Source organism: Callorhinus ursinus, unplaced genomic scaffold, assembly GCF_003265705.2.
Source record: "Callorhinus ursinus isolate GAN/ISIS: 27379988/994484 unplaced genomic scaffold, GSC_fseal_2.0 scaffold66, whole genome shotgun sequence".
In the NCBI taxonomy this organism is placed as follows: domain Eukaryota; kingdom Metazoa; phylum Chordata; class Mammalia; order Carnivora; family Otariidae; genus Callorhinus; species Callorhinus ursinus.
The window spans coordinates 6,638,032-6,660,543 of NW_027397128.1; the positions used below are offsets into that span (position 1 = coordinate 6,638,032).

General features: G+C 35.8%; 1 protein-coding gene across 3 annotated transcripts in view; it reads right to left on the minus strand.

Moving 5' to 3' along the window:
- Positions 1-22,512, minus strand: part of TEX11 (testis expressed 11) — a 298,719-nt gene that overhangs the window by 167,040 nt on the left and 109,167 nt on the right. For all 3 annotated transcript variants that reach the window (XM_073885803.1, XM_025888290.2, XM_073885802.1), the window contains exons 12-13: positions 12,063-12,144; positions 9,159-9,237 (exon numbers count right to left, since the gene is read on the minus strand). In XM_073885803.1, coding sequence (XP_073741904.1) covers positions 9,159-9,237; positions 12,063-12,144 — 161 coding nt within the window. The remainder of the gene's footprint in view (positions 1-9,158; positions 9,238-12,062; positions 12,145-22,512) is intronic.

Below are 22,512 nucleotides of genomic sequence, written 5' to 3' on the forward strand. Positions count from 1 at the left end.
CTCTTAAAAAACACCTCAACCTTGTATTTAAATTTCAAATCAAGATTTATTTTAATAACTAACTATTGCAGAAATATCTTCTGTAGTCACACAAATTATGTTGACCAATCAATACTAAACTTGTAAAACACAGCAACAGTGTTCAAAAGTTCTGTCATATCAAAATTCTCATTGACACCACAAATAAATATGCTTTACTGGGCACTATTACATCTGTCTATGCAACAACAACAAAGAACAAATAACCCCCCTGGGGCGCCTGGCTCAGTCGTTAAGCGTCTGCCTTCAGCTCAGGTCATGATCCCAGGGTCCTGGGATCGAGGCCCACATCAGGCTCCCTGCTCAGCGGGAAGCCTGCTTCTCCCTCTCCCACTCCCCCTGCTTGTGTTCCCTCTCTCGCTGTGTCTCTGTCAAATAAATAAATAAAATCTTTAAAAAAAAAAAAAAAAGAAGAAGAGATAACCCCTTTTAAAGCAACCCGTCCAATAAATTACCAACCATATCTTCAACATGCCAAACAACAGCATTTCGGATTAGATTTGCATTTGAAACTTAAGAACACATCTTGTGCCTCTCTCAATAGATACTTTTTTGTAACCTGTCATCTGTAAAAGTGTTTGACTCCTGGGCAATCTTTTTCCTTAACATATAGCTATAAAATTGCACTTTATAACAGGATTGCTTATTTTATTCAGTTAAGTTTTCATGACATCACTTTTCTGTACACTAGCCATAGTTTCTCCTTTATTTCGCTTTATAATGAGCTTGTAAGTTGTATTTACTTGACACAGACACACTTTGTATATTAAACACACCAGAATCTTTTATTTCCATCACAAAGAAATTTGTTCTCTTATTTTTGTGAAATGCCCTCTCAGTCTAGCTTACATTCTCTCACTTTTAAAAAAGAGATGTGGGTGCCATAAACATTTAGTTTCCCCTTATATCTGCTCTATGACTAATAACAACACAAAAAAAAGACAAGTGACAACTTGACACACAGGATAAGGTAGAAAATAAGGAAGTGTGTGGACTATGTTAAACTGGAGAATACATGCCCCAATGTCTAACGGTGGCAATGGCCACTTAGCTCCAAATGATTGTTGCTTAGCAGGAATACTGACCAAATGTTTCCAGATTTTTCAAGAGAAGTCAGAAATCCAGATTTTTATTTAAAATTGTTAAATATTGGCAATTAATTCATCTTTATGCAACACATTTCTGGCCATATCCAGCTCATGGTCCACCGATTTGTAAACTCTGCTATGCGATAAATTCCTTTAGAATGTAGAATTGGGGAGAAAAGTTTGTCAGTCTTAAATACAACATTCAGGAAATGAGGGACAAAAAAAAAACACTATGAGGTGTATATATAAAACAAACAATAAAATATAACAAAAGCCCCTCCTTATAAGTAATTTCTTTAAATGTAAATGGATGAAACTCCAATCACAGGACAGAGATTGGAAGAATGGATAGATATAATCCAACTATATACTGTCCAGGAGAGACTCACTTTAGATTCAAAAACACAAACAGGTAGAAAGTGAAATGATAGAAGATATTCCATACAAACAGTAACCAAAAGTGAGCAGGGGTGGTTATAATAAAACTGACTTTAAATTTAAAAAGTTACAAAAGACAAAGAAAGACATTATGCATTAATTAAAAACCCAATACAGCAAGAAGATATAACAATAATAGCAGACCATCAATTTAAGAGAATTGAAAGTAAGAGAGCGCTCTACAATAATAGTTGGAGACTTCAAGACCTCTTCTCAAAAATGGATAGAACCGGACAAAAGTAAGAAATAGAGGACTTTAACAACACAATAAACCAAGAGACATATACAGCACAGTCTACCCAATAACAGAATACACATTCTTCTCAAGGGCACATGGAACATTTTCCAGGATAGACCAAATGTTAGGCCACAAATTTAGTCTCAGTAGATTTGATTTCACTTATTTATTTGTTTGTTTGTTTGTTTATACAGAGAGAGAGCAAAAGCAGGGCAGAGGGCAGAAGGAGAGAGAGAATCTTAAGTAGCCTCCATGCCCACTGCAGAGCACAATGTGGGGGTCGATTTCATGACTCTGAGATCATGACCTGAGCTGAAATCAGGAGTCAGAAACTCAACTGACTGAGCCACCCAGGCACCCCTCAATAGACTTAAACAACCAATGAAATGAAGAAGAAATCACAAGGGAAATTAGAAAAAACTTAAGACTGAATGAAAATGAAAATACAACCTACCAAAGCTTACAGGAAACAAAAAAAGCCATGCTAAGGGAGAAATTTATACCTATGAATGCTTACATTCAGTAACAAGAAAGATCTCAAATCAACAACCTAATTTTACAACTAAGGGAATAGGCAAAAGAAGAACAAACGAACCACAAAACTACCAGAAGGAAGGAAATAATAAAATTAGAGCAGAAATAAAAGAAATAGAGACTAGAGTAACATTAGAAAAAAATCAATGAAACTAAGAGTTGGTTTTTTGAAGAGATAAACAAAAGTGACAAATTTTTAGCTAGATTAAGAAGAAAAGAAGACGTGAATAAAATCAGAAATGAAAGAAAAGAAATTACAACTGATGCCTCAAAAATTAAAATAATTATAAGGGACTACCATGAAAACTTATATACCAAATTGGATAACCTAGAAGAAATGCATGATTTCCTAGAAACACAACCACCTACGAAGCCTGAATCATTAAGAAATAGAAAACCCGACAGACCTATAACTAGCAAAGACATTGAAGCAGTAATCAAAAATCTCCCAACAAAGAAAAGCTCAGGATTAGATGGCTTTACTCCCAAATTCTACCAAATATTTAAAGAATAAATGCCAGTCCTTCTCAAACTCTTCCAAGAAATTAGAGAAGGGAACACTTTGAAATTTATTTAATGAAGCCAGAATTACCCTGATATCAAAACAACAAAAAAGAAAATACCAATGGCATTTTTCACAGAAGTAGGACAAGAATCCTAAAACTTATATAGAACTACAAATAACCCTGAATAGCCAAAGCAATCTTGAGAAAGAAGAGCAAAGTTGGAGGGTATCATGCTCCTGGATTTCACACTATACTACAAAGATACAATAATCAAAACAGTATAGTACTGGTATGAAAACACACACATAGATCAAAGGAATAGAGCAGACCACCCAGGAATAAACCCACACATATATATCATCCTCAATGGGGAAAAACTGAGAGCTTTTCCTTTATAGTCAGGAACAGGACAGGATGTCCACTCTTACCACTGTTATTTAACATAGTACTGGAAGTCCTAGCCTCAGCAATCAGACAACACAAAGAAATAAAAGGCATCCAAATCAGCAAGGAAGATGTCAAACTTTCACTATTCGCAGATGACATGATTCTCTATGTAAAAAACCTGAAAGACTCTACCAAAAACTGCTAGAACTGATACACAAATTCAGCAAAGTTGCAGGATATAAAATCAACATACAGAAATATGTTGCATTCCTATACACCAATAATGAAGCAGCAGAAAGAGCAATCAAGGAACTGATCCCATTTACAATTGGACCAAAACCCATAAGACACCTAGGAATAAACCTAGCCAAAGAGGTAAAAGATCTGTATTCTGAAAACTATAAAACCCTGATGAAAGAAATTGAAGATGACACAAAGAAATGGAAAGACATTCCATGCTCACAGATTGGAAAACAAATACTGTTCAAATGTCTATACTACCCAAAGCAATCTACACATTTGATGCAATCCCTATCAAAATACCAACAGCATTCTTCCCAGAGCTAGAACAAACAATCCTAAAATTTGTATGGAACCACCAAAGACCCCAAACAGCCAAAACAATCTTGATAGAGAAAAACAAAGCTGGAGGCATCATGATTCCAGACATCAAGCTATATTACAAAGCTGTAGTGATCAGGACAGTATGGTACTGGCACAAAAACAGACTTAGATCAATGGAACAGAACAGAAAACTCAGAAATGAAGCCACAACTATATGGTCAACTAATCTTCAACAAAGCAGGAAAGGATATCCAATGGAAAAAAGACAGTCTCTTCAACAAATGGTGTTGGGAAAACTGGACAGTAAAATATAGAAGAGTGAAACTGGACCACTTTCTTACACCATACACAAAAATAAATTCAAAATGGATGAAAGACCTAAATGTGAGACAGGAAACCATCAACATTCTACAGGAGAGCATAGGCAGCAACCTCGTTGACTTTAGCCGCAGCAACTTCCTACTAGACATGTCTATGGAGACAAGAGAAACAAAAGCAAAAATGAACTACTGGGGCTTCATCAAGATAAAAAGCTTCTGCACAGCGAAGGAAAATATCAATAAAACTAAAAGGCAGCTTACATAATGGGATAAGATATTTGCAAATGACATGTTTGATAAAGGGTTAGTATCTAAAATCTATAAAGAACTAACCAAACTCAACACCCAAAAACAAATAATCCAGTTAAGAAATAGGCAAAAGACAGGAATAGACAGACACTTTTCCAAAGAAGACATCCAGATGGCTAACAGATACATGAAAAGATTAAAAGATTCTTAACATCAACTCACCATCAGGGAAATACAAATCAAAACCATGATGAAATACCACCTCACGGGACACCTGGGTGGCTCAGTCAGTTGGGCGTCTGCCTTCAGCTCAGGTCATGATCCCAGAGTCCTGGGATCGAGTCCCGCATCGGGCTCCCTGCTCAGCGGGGAGCCTGCTTCTCCCCCCTCTGCCTGCTCTGCCTGCCACTCCCCCTGCTTGTGCTCTCTCTCTCTCTGACAAATAAATAAATTAAAAAAAAAAAAGAAATACCACCTCACACCAGTGTGAATGCCTAAAATTAACAACCCAAGAAACAACAGGTGTTGGCGAGGATGTGGAGAAAAGGAAACACTCTTACACCATTAGTGGGAATGCAAACTGGTCCAGCCACTCTGGAAAACAGTACGGAGGTGCCTCAAAAAGTTAAAAATAGAACTACCCTATGACCCAGGAACTGCACTACTAGGTATTTACCCAAAGGGTACAAAAATACTAATTCGAAGGGGCACATCCACCCCAATGTTTATAGCAGCATTATCAACAATAGCTAAATTATGGAAAGAACCCAAAGGTCCATCAATGGATGAGTGGATAAAGAAGATGTGGTATATATATACAATGGAATATTACCAAGCCATAAAAAAGAATGAATCTTGCCATTTGCAAGGATGTAGATGGAGCTACAGAGTATTGTGTAAGTGAAGTAAGTCAGAGAAAGACAAATACCATGATTTCACTCATATGTGGAGTTTAAGAAACAAAACAGATGAACGTGTAGGAAGGGAAAAAAAAGAAAGGGAAGCAAAACATAAGAGACTTTTAACGACAGAGAACAAACTCAGGGTTGATGGAGGGGTGGTGGGTGGGGGATGGGCTAAACAGGTGATGGGTATTAAGGAGGGCAGTTGTTGTGTTGAGCACTGGGTGTTGTATATAAGTGATGAATCATTAAATTCTACTCCTGAAACCAATATTACACTATATGTTAACTAATTAGAGTTTAAATAAAATTTTGAAGAAAAAAATTAGAAAAAAAAGAAACTGTGTGGTCCAGAAACCTAAAGTATATACTATCTTGTCCTTTAAGAGAAAGTTTGGTACTGTGAATTGGATGAAGACAGCTGGAATGCCTATAAAATTTGAAGATAACATAAACTGGGAAGAGTAGTTAAATACATCACATGATAGAATTAAAATTCACAGGATTAGAACTAAAAAAAATAGGCTATAACAATCAGGTTGAAACTTAATAGCTTATAAAATATGTGTGGGATAATAGAAAATATATATTGATCTCTGCCCCTGGTTCCTAGCACAGAGATCTAAAACCCTTGTCATTTCCTAAGTGATAAGAACACTAGGAGCATCTCTTGTTCCAATATTTGTTTTTTACCCCATCCCTGACAGAGCTCCTAAAACTCCTATAAATTCCTAAGTGATAAGAGCTCTAGCAGCATCTTTTGTTCTACTGAGGTTACTCTGGATGGCTCCTGGATGGGGGTTGATCACCAGAATGACCAAGCCATGATTAGAAGCTTGGAATTTTCAGCTCCACCCCAAATCCTTCAGAGAAGAGAGAAGGACTGGAAATAGAATTAGTAATTGATCGTGCTTACGTGAGGAGGTCTCCATAAAACCCCAATAGTGCAGAGTCCAGAGAGCTTCCAAGCTAGTAAACGTATTCACACCAGGAGGGTACCACATCCCAACTCCATATGGACAGAAGCACCTGTGCACAGAATTCTCCCAGACCTCACACCCTATGTATCTCTTCATCTGGCTATTCATCTGTATCCTTTATCACGTCCTTCAACAAACTGGTAAACATAAGAAGTGTTTCCCTGAGTTTTGTGAGCTAATCTAACAAATTAATTGAACCTGAGGAGGGGGGTGTTAGAACCTCTGATCTATATCCAGTTGGTCAGAAACATACGTGATAACCTGGGCTTGCAACTGGCTTCTGAAGTATGGGGGGGGGCAGTCTTGTGAGACCAAGCCCTTAAACTGTGGGATCTGATGTTATCTCCGGGTAGACAGTGTCAGAATTGAGTTGAATTGCAGGACACCCAACTAGTGTCACAAAGAATTGCTTGGTGTAGGGAAAAACCTCCACATGTTTACTGACAAGAAGTGAAATGTTTTGTGTGAGTAGTAAAGGATACTCACAGCGAAGAAATATACACGGGAAAAACACACAGTAGGAAAGAACTAGGTTTTTTCCTTTTAGTGTAGCCACTGGGTACTTATTCAATCACAAAAGTAAAGGATATTGAATTCAGAGATAAGAGCAACTGATATTGTAAAGATCTAGTTTTCTAAGCCCAGTAAATTCACTATGTGATGTGGCTGTGAGAAAAGAGCTAATCTTAACATTGGCTTCATTAAAAGAAACATAGGCTCTAGAACAGTGCTGCCCAGCTGAACTTCCTATGATGTTGGAATTGTTCTCTACCTGCGCTGTTCAGTAAGCTATAGCCACTCACCACACATGGTTAATGAAACCTGATGTATCTAGTGTGACTGAGGTACTAAATTTTTTTTATTTTGTTTAATTTTAGTTAATTTAAATTTAAATAGCTATATGTGGCTTGCTACAATACTGCATAGTGCAGGTTTAGAACATTTAGAACATTAAAAAGTAGGTATTGTTGGTTAGACCACATCTGTAGTATTATGTTCATTTCCAGTTACTATACTTACAAACTAGAAGTGACTGACCAATATTAAGGAACAATGTTAGAATGAAGTGGGGAAGAACTGTCAAGTAAAAGATTTTGATGTTACCGCATGGCAGAACTAGCAGCCTTAGAAATTACTGGAAAATATTATCAGTTGTATATAAGAAAAAATTGTGTGTTCCAGCTTTGTAGAAACATAATAATCATTTCTCATCCAAGAAGTCATGTCAGGTAGGAGACTGGTGTGCAACAATGGTTGGTAAGCTATAGCTTGCAGGCCAAATCCAACCAGCCACCTGTTTTTGTAAATAAAGCTTTATTAGAACACAGTTGCTTCCATTTATTTACAGATTTTCTGTGACTTTCCCTGTAAGAGCAGAGTAAAGGAAGTGTCACAGAGAATTTATGGTTTACGAAGGCTAAAATACTTACCACCTGGCCCTTTACAGAAAATGTTTACTAACCTAAAATAGTGATTCTCAGAACCACTTAGAGGAACTAATAAAGAATAGACGTGTGGACTTGTTGGATTAAGGCAGGGCCTGATCTCTATATTTTTAAAAAGTTCCCTACTGATCATTTTGTATAACAGTTTTATTGAGGTATAATTCCCATACCACAAAAGCATCCATTTAAAGTACACAATTCAATGGTTTTTAGTATATTCACAGAGTTGTACAACCATCACCCAATTTTAAAACACTTTTATCACATCAAAAAGAAATGCCATACCCATTAGCAGTCTCTCCCCATTTTCCCCAAGTCTCACAGCCCTAGGCAACCACTAATCTACCTCCTGTCTCTATAAATGTACCTATTCTGGAAATATTATATAAATGGAATGATATAATATATGATCTTTGTGACTAGCTTCTTTCACTTAGCATAATGTTTTTAAGGTTCATCCATGTTGTAACATATATCAGTACTCTGTTTCTTTTTCTTAAATTTTTAAAGGTTTGAATTCTAGTTAGTTAACAGTGTTATATTAATCTCAGGTGTACAATATAGTAATTCAATAGTTCCGTACATCACTCTTTATTGCCAAATAATATTCCATGCTATGGGTATACCACATTTTGTTTACCTATTCATCAGTTGATAGACATTTTTAATTGTTTCCACATTTGAGTATTAAGAATAACGTTGTTATGAACATTCACATGTTAAGTGTTTTATGGACATACATTTTCTATTTAACTCAGGAATGGATTTGTTGGGTCATATGGTAACTCTCCATTTAACTTACTGAGGAACTAAGAGACTGTTTTAAAAGCAGCTGCACAATTTTACCATCCCACCATCAGTGTATGAGGGTTACAATTTCTCTATATCCTTGCCAACATCTGTTATTATCTGTCTTTTTGATTATAGCCATTCTAGTGGGTGAAGTGGTTTCTTGTTGTGGTTTTGATTGGCATTTCTCTGATGGCTAATGATGCTAAGCATCTTTTCAAGTGCTTATTGCCCAGGAATTCTGATGCACACTGAAGTCTGGAAACCATTAAGAGGTCTGTAAATACTTTAGATCCCTTTCGACATTAATGGTCCCATAGAGATAGAGCCAGAGAGGTGCATTACTTGTAGAACTGCACTTGCTCATGCCTTCCTGTTCCACCTGACACTGCCCTGTAGGTTAACCTAGGCCTAACTCCTATTTTTCACAGCCCCGACTACCTTATTCTTTTCTCCTTTTATTTCTTTTTCAAAATTTTACTGTTAATTTTAAAATTAACTTGACTTTTGACTGTTTAAATCATTAAGCAACCAGTTCCATCTTCTAATTTGATCAGCACAATGGCAAATGTGGTGCTCTGTGAATACGGATGGATATAAATGGATATATTCAATATATATTAATGGAAACCTTAAAAAATGTTAGTCTTTAAAGAAAAGACAATCAATTCTACTGTACCTTTCATGATCCATCAGCAGTTTAGCAACGTTCAGACAAAAGTCTAGAGACACGTCAAAACGCATTATTTCCATGGTAGCTAAAAAAGAAAAAAAAGTGAAATAATCATATCAGTTTCATTCCTGAGGAAGCTTAGCTATTTTCAGTAATTTTCCTCTGTTCAAAATCTACTTTCTAAACATCTGCCATATACCACGCCTTGCCTAATAATTTATCAAAATCTTTTTATAAAATGATAACATCCAATGCCAGAGTACAGTGAAACAGGTACTCTTCTATGGATGGCAAAGTAACTTGGTACAATCTTTTTTGAAAAGCAATCTGGCAATACTGTATGCTAAGAGCACAGTGGTTAAAAGCTTGGGACCTGAAGTCAGACAGACATATTTGAAACCACTTGCCACCTACACGGCTGTAGGCAACTTACTTAGTTTTTCTGTGCCTTAGTTTTGTCATCTGTAAAATGGGAATGTATCACCAATCTCTTAGGTTTGTTGAGAGGGTTACATGAGATAACGAATGTAAATTACATAGCAAAGAGAGTAAGCATTCAGCAAATGACAGCGACTATTATTATTACGTATTCCCTCTACTGCAAAAAGTGTACTTCTGCAAAGTCATCTGAAATAAGGGAAAATGTTTACAAGCAAAGATATTAAAATCAGTGTAGATTATAATAACAATAAAAAGGAACTACATTCTTGAGTGTTCACTATAGGTAGGTGATAAACTATTACAAAAACCATTTAAAGTGTTGAGTATGAAATAAGATAGAAAAAATGAATACGTTCTAGTATGAAAAATGTTTATAAGATCAGTAAGTGAAAAATCAGAAAATAAAGCCTGCGTGTCCTATATGGTCAAAATTCTATACAACAAACAAATTTAACCAAAACAGAAAAAGCTCTGAAAATAAATAATCAAACTGCTAGAAGTGATTGTGTTCAGACTACTTATTTACCAAACATCTAATGAGTGTATTCTCTGTGCCAGAAACTGTGCTTGGTGCTAAGAACCCAGTAGTGGACAACACACACAAAAATCCCTATTGTCAAGGAACTTACATTCCAGTGAATGGTGGGACTATGGATATTTTTAATATTTTCCAAAAGTTTCCTTAATAGGTATGTGCTACCCTTTCATAATAAAAAAAAAACTTGTATATTTTTCCACTTTTTCTACTACAAAAAATACCACTGAAATCTAATACCAGCAGTTAGATTGACCATTCTAAGAGTAAAGTACTTCCACTAGCAAAGAAATGAATGGACTACAAAAACACAAGTTTCATACATTCTCTCAATACAACAAAATAAAAGATAATTTAATATTTTAAGGTATAGAAAACTTGGATTCAGGGAAGTCTCCTAATTTGTAATCTAACATTGTGACTTCATTACTCTGAATATCAAGAGACTAGATTAAAATAAAAACAATATGGGCATAAAGAACAGTTTCATTTTAAACTCTGCTTTTTCTCTGCATTTTGATAAATATTATAATGGGCAATTCTAATCTAAGATTAATCAACTTTAAAGTAGGTGACTCCATAATCCCTTTGCTCTTCCTATATTGTACTGGTTTGAGTAAGCCTATTCCTCTACTTGGTTAGTTGGTTTGTTTATTCTCCTAGTGGAAAAAAAGTAGAGTTGTCTTCCTGGTTCCTAACATTTTTCAACCTGTGTATACTGAGATGATACTGTTACCTAGAGATACAGAATCCTCTATAGACACTTCAGCTTCCAAGGTCTCCTAGTGATTAGCTAAAACTCTAGAGGTCACAGAAAGTTTCAGAGGTACTAAATTAGAACTAAATTTAGAGCTACTACCAAATTTGATTATTATCCTATTTATTAAAAATTGTTATTATCTATGGGATAGTTATTATACTAGCATATAATTTTATATAGTAAAAATAATACAGCTCTATAATACAACTATATTTTTATATAGAAAAAAATAAAGCATATACATATTAAAAGAATTTAAATTATTTTTACAGCTAAATATAACTGAAATACTGTTAAGGGGCCAGTGTGCATAGAGAGACTTTTTGCAGTAGTAACAGTAATAATAATAGCTACAATAATAGGTAACAGGTTTTGCACACTAAATCTGCACCAGGCATGCTGCTAAATGCTTTATATACATTTTCTCAAGGATTCTCAAAATAGCACAATGAGGTAGACATTATTATATCTCTTTTAAAGATGAAGAAACTGAGGCAAGGAAGAAATTAAGTGACTTGCCAAATGACTCAAAGATGTGTATCAGGATGTTTACCCTGTGAGGCGTACACTCTAGACCCTTAAGAATTCTGAAAAAGGGGCACCTGAGTGGTGCAGTCCATTAAGCATCCACTCTTGGTTTCAGCTCAGGTCGTGATCTCAGGGTCATGACATCAAGCCCCATGTCAAGCTCCACACTCAGCACGGAGTCTGCCTAAGACTCTCTCTCCCTTTCCCTTTGCCTTTCCCCTACCTTCTAAAATAATAAATAAATCTTTAAAAAAAAAAGAATTTTGAAAAACAAACAGCAATGTTTATACAAGTAATTATAAAAAGCACAGCAGTACAAAGGCTTTTTCTACCCAAAGTGAATCTTTTTTCATGGTGTTAGACAACTTCAGAAGGGCAGCTGCAATTTTTGCTAAACTGAAAAAAAAAACCAAATAGTTTTTATTCAGCTCTTTTTTTTTTTTACTACCCATTAAATTTGCAACTATTCCCTCTTCCTTCTCTTTTTCTTCCTAGCTGACAGGCTTCTCCTTTTCCTATGTGATCAATTTCCTTCTCAGTCACCATCAAATTGCACTTACTGTTAGCATACTATAAAAGATCCTATATTAAACGAACTGGTAATGATATTTCAAAATTGTGTGTTCTTCACACACAGAGATGATACCTTCAAGGAGTTCTTCATTAGCTATTTCATTCTTCAAGAGGACTTTCATCTTTAAGAAAAGCCCAGCTGGATTTAAATGTTCCTATTTTAAACAGAGAAATCACAATGACATTAAAACTGTAGAATGTAAAAGACAATTTTCAAGTAATTGCCTGTTTTATTCAACCACAGCAGAATGACTCATGATCAACGAAAATCAAAATTATAAAAGATCAGATCATAAAATCCGGTTTATCCCTGAGGATATTTTCTGATATTTTATTTAACTTAAATGAAATGATACAAGGAAAAACACATTTAAACATTTGATTGAGTGGCAAGCACTTACTTAATGGCAAGGTCAATACTTAAACTGTGCAAATGTAAGGCCATATTCTGGACTTGATAAGCAAAATTCCACATGTCAATTATATTTGCTTTCTTTTGAGATTTTAGTAACAACAAAGGTCCTTTGGAAACATGGCTGAATGAAATGAAAACGTACTGTCTTCCCTATAGGATATGCCGGTCATATTTACTATTAATAACAATGTACTCTGAATGGTCTTTCCAAATCCTTGTTAGCTGGTTCTACACTATCTGTGGTCTCTTGCCTGGTTCTGCTTTTGCCTGACAGGATACGTATTTAAACAGCTGGCTCAGATTAAAAGGGCAGTCTAGGCCCACAGAAGAGAACCTTTCTCTCTACAAAGGCATTTAGCCTCTACACGAACATTGTACTCATTAGCTCCAACCTTGGCAAATAATTATAGCAATTCATATGTGAGATGCCTTAAGAATGGAAAGTTAGGGAAAGGATGCACTGGTATTAAAAGGGTTTGCAAATATAGACGCCATCAGTACAAATAATAAACCGAGGTTGCAAATTTTAATTTACTGCATTGCCACATTTCCTGACAGACATGTTGGAATAGGTCCTGGATTCAATCCTCTTTTACTTTCAGAGACGTACAGGTCTTCCAGAGCTTGGTGGGATCTGTTTTCCTTCAGTCTACTATACTCACACAAGTTGACATTCTAGTTTTCCCTTTGATATCATTACCAAACAACTCCAGAGAATGGACAACACTTTGCTCTCATTGTATAATCATGGATTCACTTCTATGAACATTTGCACTGTAGGGTATATCCTTGTCTCCTGAAACTACACTTTCAGAAATCATAACTACCTGTTAAATCCATCAGTTTTCTCCCTATAATTAATATCCTTGTCTTTTCTGTAACTTTTCTGTTTTTTCTCACTCTTATTCCTTAGATTTCTACTTACTTTTTTTTTTTCTTTTTGCCAAACAGTTATTGGAAAAAAAGGATCCAGGTACAACAAATTTTCAAGGCAAGTTATCTATAAATCTTGTTTTGCAGATGAGAAACCTGAGGCTCAGATGGAGTAACTTACACACAATGACATAGTTGATAAGTGGTAGAACTGAACTTTGAATTCAGATCTTTCTGACTCTAAGGGCCATAATCTTTCCACTTTAATATGCCGTCTCTCGTGAAGCTCTTTCTACATTTGGCCTGCCTTCTATTTATTGTCCAGTTCTCCTGCAAGCTTTAAAGATAACTTTGCCATTTTCTTAGTGCAAAGTTTATCACATACACACACGATTATATAAAATACATATGCAGAGTCTACAGAATAAAGATAAAACAAACACCCATGCACTAATCACACAGATGAAGAAACAGAATACAACCACCACAGGCCTCTTGTATACTCTTATCCATTTGCAACCTCCTATCTTCCCCAAAAAGGTAAACACCACCTTGAAATTGTGCAGTAATTCCCTTTCTCTTCTTTATAGATACTCAATATATTGTTTAGTTTTGCCTGCATTTGACTTCACTTAAACAGAAATATAAATTCTTCTTGGATGTGCTTCTTTCGTTCAACGTCATGATTTTCAGATTCATTTACGTTGATACATGGAATTTATTTGTCTTCATTACTATATACCAAGGTCTTCAAAGGGTATTCCTTGATCAGCATTACCGGAAAACTTATTAGAAATGCAGGTCTCACCCCAAATCTACTGAATCAGAAAATATGGGTAGGGCCCAATAAACTATGTATGTGTGTGTATTATTTTTGGAAAATGGATAAAATCACTACTATTGATTTGCATTATGAGAAGTTTCCATTTCAACATAAATTTCAGTACTTATTTAGTAAGGTAATAAATAAGAACACCGTGTTTTAATAGGAAATCTAGTTAATACTTATGCATGCTAAAGTTTGAGAACAACTATTGTACAGTATTCCATTGCATGAATATATCAAAATTTATCTACCCGTTCTACTTTAGACATCAAAGTTATTTTCAACCCAATTGCTATTTTGAACAATCCTTGCATCAGCTTCTGTACAATCTCCTAGTATAAAAATGCAACAACTTTTTTTCTAAAGTATATACCTAGGAGTGAAGTTGCTGGGTGGTTGGATATGGTTAAGTTCAACTTTATCAAGTAATCTCAAGCTGGTATCCAAAGTAGCTGTATCATGGGATGCCTGGGGGGCTCAGTCAGTTGAGTGTCCAACTCTTGACTTCAGCTCAGGTCATGATCTCAGGGTCGAGAGATCGAGCCCTGTGTCACACTCTGTGCTGAGCACGAGACTGCTTGTTCCTCTCCCTTTGTTCTACCCCTCGGCCCCCACTCACTCACTCATGCTCTCTGTTTCTCTCAAGTAAATAAATAAATAAAACTCTTCAAAGTAGCTGTATCAATGCTCAAAAAACTAGGAGTGGAAGGGCACTTACTCAATCTGACAAAGGGCATCTATGAAAAACTCACAGCTAACACCATACTGAATGGTGAATACTGAAAGATTTCTCCCTATGATCAGGAACAAGAAAAAGAAGTCTGCTCTGGCCACTTCTATTCAAAATTGTAATGGACATGCTTGCCAGGCAGTTAGGGGAGAAAACGAGACAAAAGGCACCAGACTGGAAGGAAGAAGTAAAATTATCTCTATTTGCAGATAACATGATCTTGTATATAGAAAATCCTATTCCCTATAAAAATACCAATAGTATTTTACACAGAACTAGAACAAATAATCCTAAATATATATGAAACCACAAAAGACCCCCCCCCCCACCAACAGCCAAAGCAATCTTGAAAAAGAAAAGGAAAGCTGGAGGCCTCACAAGTCAGGACTTCAAGTTATATTATAAAGCTGTAGTGATCAAAACAGTATGGTATTGGCACAAAAACAGACACATAGGTCAATGGAACAGAAAACCAAGAAATGAACCCACAATTATATGGTCAATTGATCTTCAACAAAGCAGAAAAGAATATCCAATGGGAAAAAGAGTCTCCTCAACAAATGGTGTTGGGAAAATTGGATAGGAACATGCAAAAGAATGAAACTGGACCACTTTCTTACACCACACACAAAAATAAATTCAAAATGGATAAAAGACCTAAATGTGAGATAGGAAACCATAAAAATCCTAGAAGAGAGCACAGGCAGTAACCTCTCTGACATCAGCCATAGAACTTTTTCTAGATAGGTTCCCTGAAGCAAGGGAAACAAAAGCAAAAATAAACTACTGGAATTACTTCAAAATAAAAAACTTCTGCAGAGTCAAGGAAAAAATCAACAAAACTAAAAGGTAATCTAAGGAATCACAGAGATTATTTGCAAATGACATATCCTATAAAGGGTTAGTATCTAATATATATAAAGAATTTACACAACTCAAAACCCTAAAACTAAATAATCCAATTAAAAAATGGGCAGAAGCCATGGGACAGCCATTTCTCCAAAAAGACATACAGATGGGCAACAGACACATGAAAAGACGCTCAACATCACTCATCATCAGGGAAACATAAATCAAAACCACCATGAGATATCACCTCATTCCTGTCAGAATGGCTAAAATCAACAACACAAGAAACAACAGGTATTGGTGAAGATGTAGAGAAAAGGAACCCTTCTACACTGTTGGTGGGAATGAAAACTGGTTGCAGCCACTCTGGAAAACAGTATGGAGCTTCTTCAAAAAGTTAAAAATAGAACTACCCTATGATCCAGCAATCACACTACTGGGTACTTACACAAAGAATACAAAAACACAATCAGAGAAAGACATGTATCATATGACCTCACTGATATGAGGAATTCTTAATCTCAGGAAACAAACTGAGTGTTGCTGGAGTGGTGGGGGGTGGAAGGGATAGGGTGGCTGGGTGATAGACACTGGGTAGGGTATGTGCTATGGTGAGCGCTGTGAATTGTGCAAGACTGTTGAATCACAGATCTGTACTTCTGAAACAAATAATGCAACATATGTTAAGAAAAAAGAAAAAGAAGATAGCAGGAGGGGAAGAATGAAGGGGAGTCTTAAGTCAGAGGGGGAGATGAACCATGAGAGATGATGGACTCTGAAAAACAAACTGAGGGTTCTAGAGGGGAGGAGGGTGGGGGGATGGGTTATCCTGGTGATGGGTATTAAAGAGGGCACATTCTGCATGGAGCCCTGGGTGTTATGCACAAACAATGAATCATGGAACACTACATCAAAAACTAATGATGTAATATATGGTGATTAACATAACAATAAAAAAATTTTAAAAAAAGAATACAAAAACACTAACTCAAAGGGATCCATGCACCCCTATTTTTATAGCATCATTACTTATCATACCCAAGGTATTGAAACAGACCAAATGTCCATCGACTGATGAATGGATGATGAAGATGTAGCGTACACACACACACAGGAATTTTATTCAGCCATAAAAAGAAGGAAATCTTACCATTTGCAATGACATCGATGGAGCTAGAGAGTATAATGCTAAGCGAAATAAGTCAGTCAGAAAAAGACAAATACCATATGATTTCCCTCATCTGTGGAATTTAAGAAATAAAACAATGGACAATGAAAAAAAGAGATAAATCGAAAAACAGATTCTTAACTATAGAGAAACCGATGGTTACCGGAAGGGAGGTGGGTGGGGGGATGGATGAAATAGGTGAAGAGGATTAAGAGTACACTTAACATGATGAGCACTGAGTAATGTATGGAATTGTTGAATCAGTATATTGTACACCTGAAACTAGTATAACACTGTATGTTAAATATACTGGAATTAAAATTTTTAAAAATAAGCTGTAATAGAAACAGTGCACTTATATAAAACCGGGGGGGGGGGGAAAGAATGAGATCTTGCTATTTGCAACAACATGAATGGATCTAGAGGGTATTATGCTGTGAAATAAGTCAGAGAAAGACAAATACCATATAATTTCACTTATATATGGAATCTCGAAAACAAAAGAAAACACAACAAACAGAAACAGACTCATAAATACAGAGAACAAACCGATGGTTGCTAGAGGGGAGGAGAGTGAGGGCAAGGGCAGAATAGGTGAATGGGATTAAGAGGTACAAACTTCCAATTAGAAAACAAGTCATAGGGATGAAAAGTACAATGCAGGGAATATTTTAACAATGTTGTATGGTGACAGATGGTAACTACCCTTATTACGGTGAGTATTTTATAATATATATAACTGTTGAATCACTATGTTGCACACCTGGAGTAATAACACTGTATGTCAACTATATTTCAACAATAAAAATTAAAATCCTAAGAAATTTAATAAAAACCTATTAAAGTTGAAAATTAGTTCAGAAAGATTCCAACATCCGTATTTTAAAAATCAATGGTATTTCTATATACTAACCATAAACAATCCAAAATTGAAGTTAAGAAAATAATTCCATTTTTTTAAAAGATTTTATTTATTTGACAGAGAGAGAGACACAGCAACAGAGGGAACACAAGCAGGGGGAGTAGGAGAGGGAGAAGCAGGCTCCCTGCAGAGCAGGGAGCCCGATGCGGGGCTCGATCCCAGGACCCTAGGATCATGACCTGAGCTGAAGGCAGACGCTTAATGACTGAGCCACCCAGGCGCCCTGAAAATAATTCCATTTTAAGTAGCATCAAAAAGAAGAAAATACATAGAAATAAATTTAACAAAAGGGCAAGATTTGAATACTGAAAACCACAGGACACTGTTGAAAGAAATTAGAGACCTAACTAAATGAAAATACATCCCACGTTCCTGAATTGAGGACTTAATATTGTTAAGATGACAATAATCCCCGAGTTTATCTACAGATTCAATGCAATCCCTGTCAAATTTCCAGGGGCTTCTTTGCAGAAGTTGACAAAATGACCCCCAAATTCATATGAAAATGCAAGAGTTCTAGAATGGCCAAAACACTCTTTACAAAGAACAAAATAGGAAAACTCAGACTTCCAATTCCAAAGTGGTATACTACTTTACAATGACATCAGTTAAAGATGAGAATTCCCAGTGTTCCACATCCTTGTCAACACTTGGAATTATCAGACTTTTAAATTTTTGCCAATCTGGTGGGTATTTTACCTCTTTAATGTGTTCTTTTTATCCTCCTAGACCTTTACTGTGAGTCATTCCTAAAATTCAGCTCCTCTAAAGCTAAATGCTTTTTTTCTCTATACTCTCTCCTTCAGGAACCTTATCCACGTTCTGGCTTAAAATATCTTTTAGCAAAGAAAATTTGTTGCAGGACCTTTTTTAGGGTAATAGTTTCACTCAGTTATAATTTATATATCATTCAATTCACTCATTTAAAGCACACAACTCAACAGTTTTTAGTATATACACAAAGTTGTTTACCTATCACAACGGTCAGTTTTAGAAAATTTCCTCACCTCAAAAAGAAACCTTGTACCCTTCAGTAGTCATTCTCTTTTTCCCCATGCCCCAAGCCCTAGCATCCACTATTCTACTTCATGTCTATGTATATTTGCCTATTTTGGACATTTCATACAAACAGAATGATATAATATGTGTTCTTTTGTGGCTGATTTCCTTCAATTAGCATAATATTTTCAAGGTTCATTAATATGTAGCATGTATCAGTACTACTCTCATTTTTATAGCTGAATAATATTCTAGTATATGGATATACCATTATTTGCTTACCCATTCATCAGTTGATGGACATCTGGGCTGTTTCCATCATTTGGCTATTGTAAATAAGGGTGCTAGAAACATTCACGCACAAGTTTTTGTGCAGGCACGTTTTCAGTTCTTTTAAGTATATACCTAGTAATGAATTGCTGGATCATATAGTAACTCTATGTTTAATTTTTTGAAGAACTGCCAAACTGTTTTCCAAAGTGGCTGTACCATTTTACATTCCTGCCAGGAGTATACATAGGTTGTAATTTTTCCACATTCATACCAACAATTGTTTTTGTCCATTTTTTTAAATTATAGTAATCCTAGTGAGTGTGAAGTGATTCTTCATTGTGCTTTCGATTTTCATTTCTCTGATAATTAATGATGTTGAGCACCTTTCCATGTGCTTATTGGCTATTGGTATATATATTTTCTTTGAAGAAATGTCTGTTCAGGTCCTTTGTTCATTTTTATTTTTTTAAAAGATTTTATTTATTTATTTGAGAGAGAGAGAGAGGGAGGAGAGACAGTGAGAGTACAAGCAGGAAGGAGAGGGAGAAGCAGGCTCCCTGCAGAGCAAGGAGCCCGATGCAGGGCTCAATCCCAGGACCTGAGCTGAGGGCAGACACTTAACGACTGAGCCACCCAGGAGCCCCTCCTTTGTTCATTTTTAATTAGTTGTTTATCTTACTAGTGAGTAGTATGAGTTTTTTTTTATTTATTCTGGATACTAGACACTTATCAAATATGTAATTTGCAAACATTTTCTCCCATTTCATTGGGAGGATCCCATGGGTTGTATTTTCACTTTCTTGATGATTTCACTTGAAGCAAAACTTTTCATTTTCTGGGTAAATGCCTAATAGAAGCCCAATTTTATCTAATTTTCCTTTTTGCTTGTGCTGTTGGGGGCTTGTCAAAGCACCCAAGACTTTTTCAACTTCGTTGTACCAATAAATTTTCAAAAATAACGTTATGGAACAACATAAAGCTACCAAATTTTAATTTCCCTTCAAAAACAGATATTTAAAAATTTTACTCTAAGTTCCAGTTTCAGCCAAAATGGAGCATGGCTCCTAAATCTTCTACTAATTACAACTAAAAACTCTGAACAAGATATACAAAGCAACAACCTGAGGACCCCGAAAAGTAAAAAGCAGAAATATTTCAGTGAGGCATAGAAACATAGAGAAGTGAACTGAGTGGGAATGTTGAGTTTCCTAGAATTTTTTTCTTTTAAAAATCTAATGGTATATGGGGCACCTGGGTGGCTCAGTCGGTTGGGCATCTGACCTGGGCTCAGGTCATGATCCCAAGGTCCTGGGATCAAGCCCTGCATCAGGCTCCCTGCTCAGTGGGGAGTCTGTTTCCCCCTCTCTCTCTGCTCTGCCCCACTCATGCTGTCTCTCTCTCTCAAATAAATAAACAAAATCTTTTTTAAAAATCTAATGGTATAGGAAATTTGTTTCTCTTCTGCCTAATTTCTAAATGAGGCCAAAAAACTTATTCATCCAGATAAATTTTCTTTTGGCCTGGAGAATTTTTTAACAGGCTCTGACCTCATGTAGATATGGAGTTCAAATTTACACTACTGATATGGTCCAAGAACTGAAAAATCAAAATAAAAGTAGCCAAACGAGTGATACTTCATGGACAGATGGCTAAAGCAAACAGACAGCTTCGTTGTCGGGCCATGACCTCAATCCAGGTTGTATAGGACTCTAAAAGATTAATTTTCATTAAAGACAAAGTAAAAATTCATACTGAGAAAGAAACAAGAGTACTATGAACAGCAGGGTCAACTTGTTTCCAGGTAACTTGCCTGTACCTCATAACTATATTTCATATGTTCAAAAAGTTAGAGACTTCTACACTTATATCCAAAACAACTGAAAGCAGGGAATCAAACAGTTATTTGTACACCCACATTCACAGCAGCATTATTCACATAGCCAAAGGTAAAAACAACCAACATGTTCATCAATGAAAAAATGGATAAACAAAATGTGGTACATACATAGAAAGGAATATTATTCAGCCTTAATAAGGAAAAAAATTCTGATACATGTTATAACATAGGTGAACCTTGTGGACATTTTCATACACAATATATGTCAGTCACAAAAGGACAAACAGTGTTTGATTTCACTTATATGAGATATCTAGAATAGCCAAATTCAGGGACAGAAAGAATGGTGACTGCCAGGAACTAGAGGGAAAAGAGAACAGGGAATTATTATTTAATAGGTACAGGTTTACATTTTGTAAAAGGAAAAGTTCTGGAGATGGATGGTAGTGATGGATACACAACATAAATATACTTAATGCCACTGAACTATACACTTAAAATGGTTGAGATGGTAAATTCTATGTTATGAAAAATTTTTAAATATGAAAGCAGGAATGGCAATATTAATATCAGATAAAGTAGACTGTAGAGCAAAAAAAAAATTACCAGTAACTGCGAAGAACATTATATGATGATAAAAGGGTCAATCCACCAAGAAGAAATAGTAATTCTAAATATGTATGCACCAAACAAAAGAGCTGCAAAATATTTGAAGGAACAACTTATAGAAATACAACTACTGTTGGAGACCTCAACACTTCCATCTGAAAAACTCATAGAACAACTAGATAAAAACTCAGTAAAGATATAGAAGAACTCAACAATACCATCACTCAACAGAATCTAACTGACATTTATAGAACACTCCACTCAAAAAGAGCTGAAGACACATATTTAAAGTGTTCACAGAATATTTACCAACATATACTATATATCGGGGGCCATAAATCAAACCATCAAGCTGGAAAGATAGCCTACACACTGGGAGATATTTGCAAACCAGATATGTGACAAAGAACTAAAGAACTCTTATCATGAATATATAAAGAACTCTCAAACTCAATAGTAAAAAGTTAAACAATCCAATTATAAAATGGACAAGAGCTATGAAGAGACATTTCACCAAAGAGGAGCACACGCAAAGGTGTTCAACATCATTAGTCATTAGGAAAGTATGAATTAAAACCACCACATACCTATGAATAGGGCTAAAATATAAAAACAGTGACAATATCAAATGCTAGGAAAATGCAGAGAAATTGGAACTCTCATAGACTGTTGGTTGAAATGCAAAACAGTACAGCTACTCTTTTTTTAAGATTTATTTATTTACTTTAGAGAGAGAGCATGGAGGGGGGGCAGAGAGAATCTCAAAAAGACTCCATGCTGAGCGTGGAGCCCAATGTGGGGCTCAATCTCATGACCCTGAGATCATTACCTGAGCCAACTCCAAGAGCTGGAGGTGCCCCAGTACAGCCACTCTTGAAAACAGTTTGGCAATTTCTTAAAAAACAAATAACCCCAAAATCGCACACCCAGGCATTTACCCAGAAAAATGAAAACTTACATCCGCACAAAAACCTATATACAAATATTCATAGCAAGTTTATTTATAATAGAATCTGAAAACA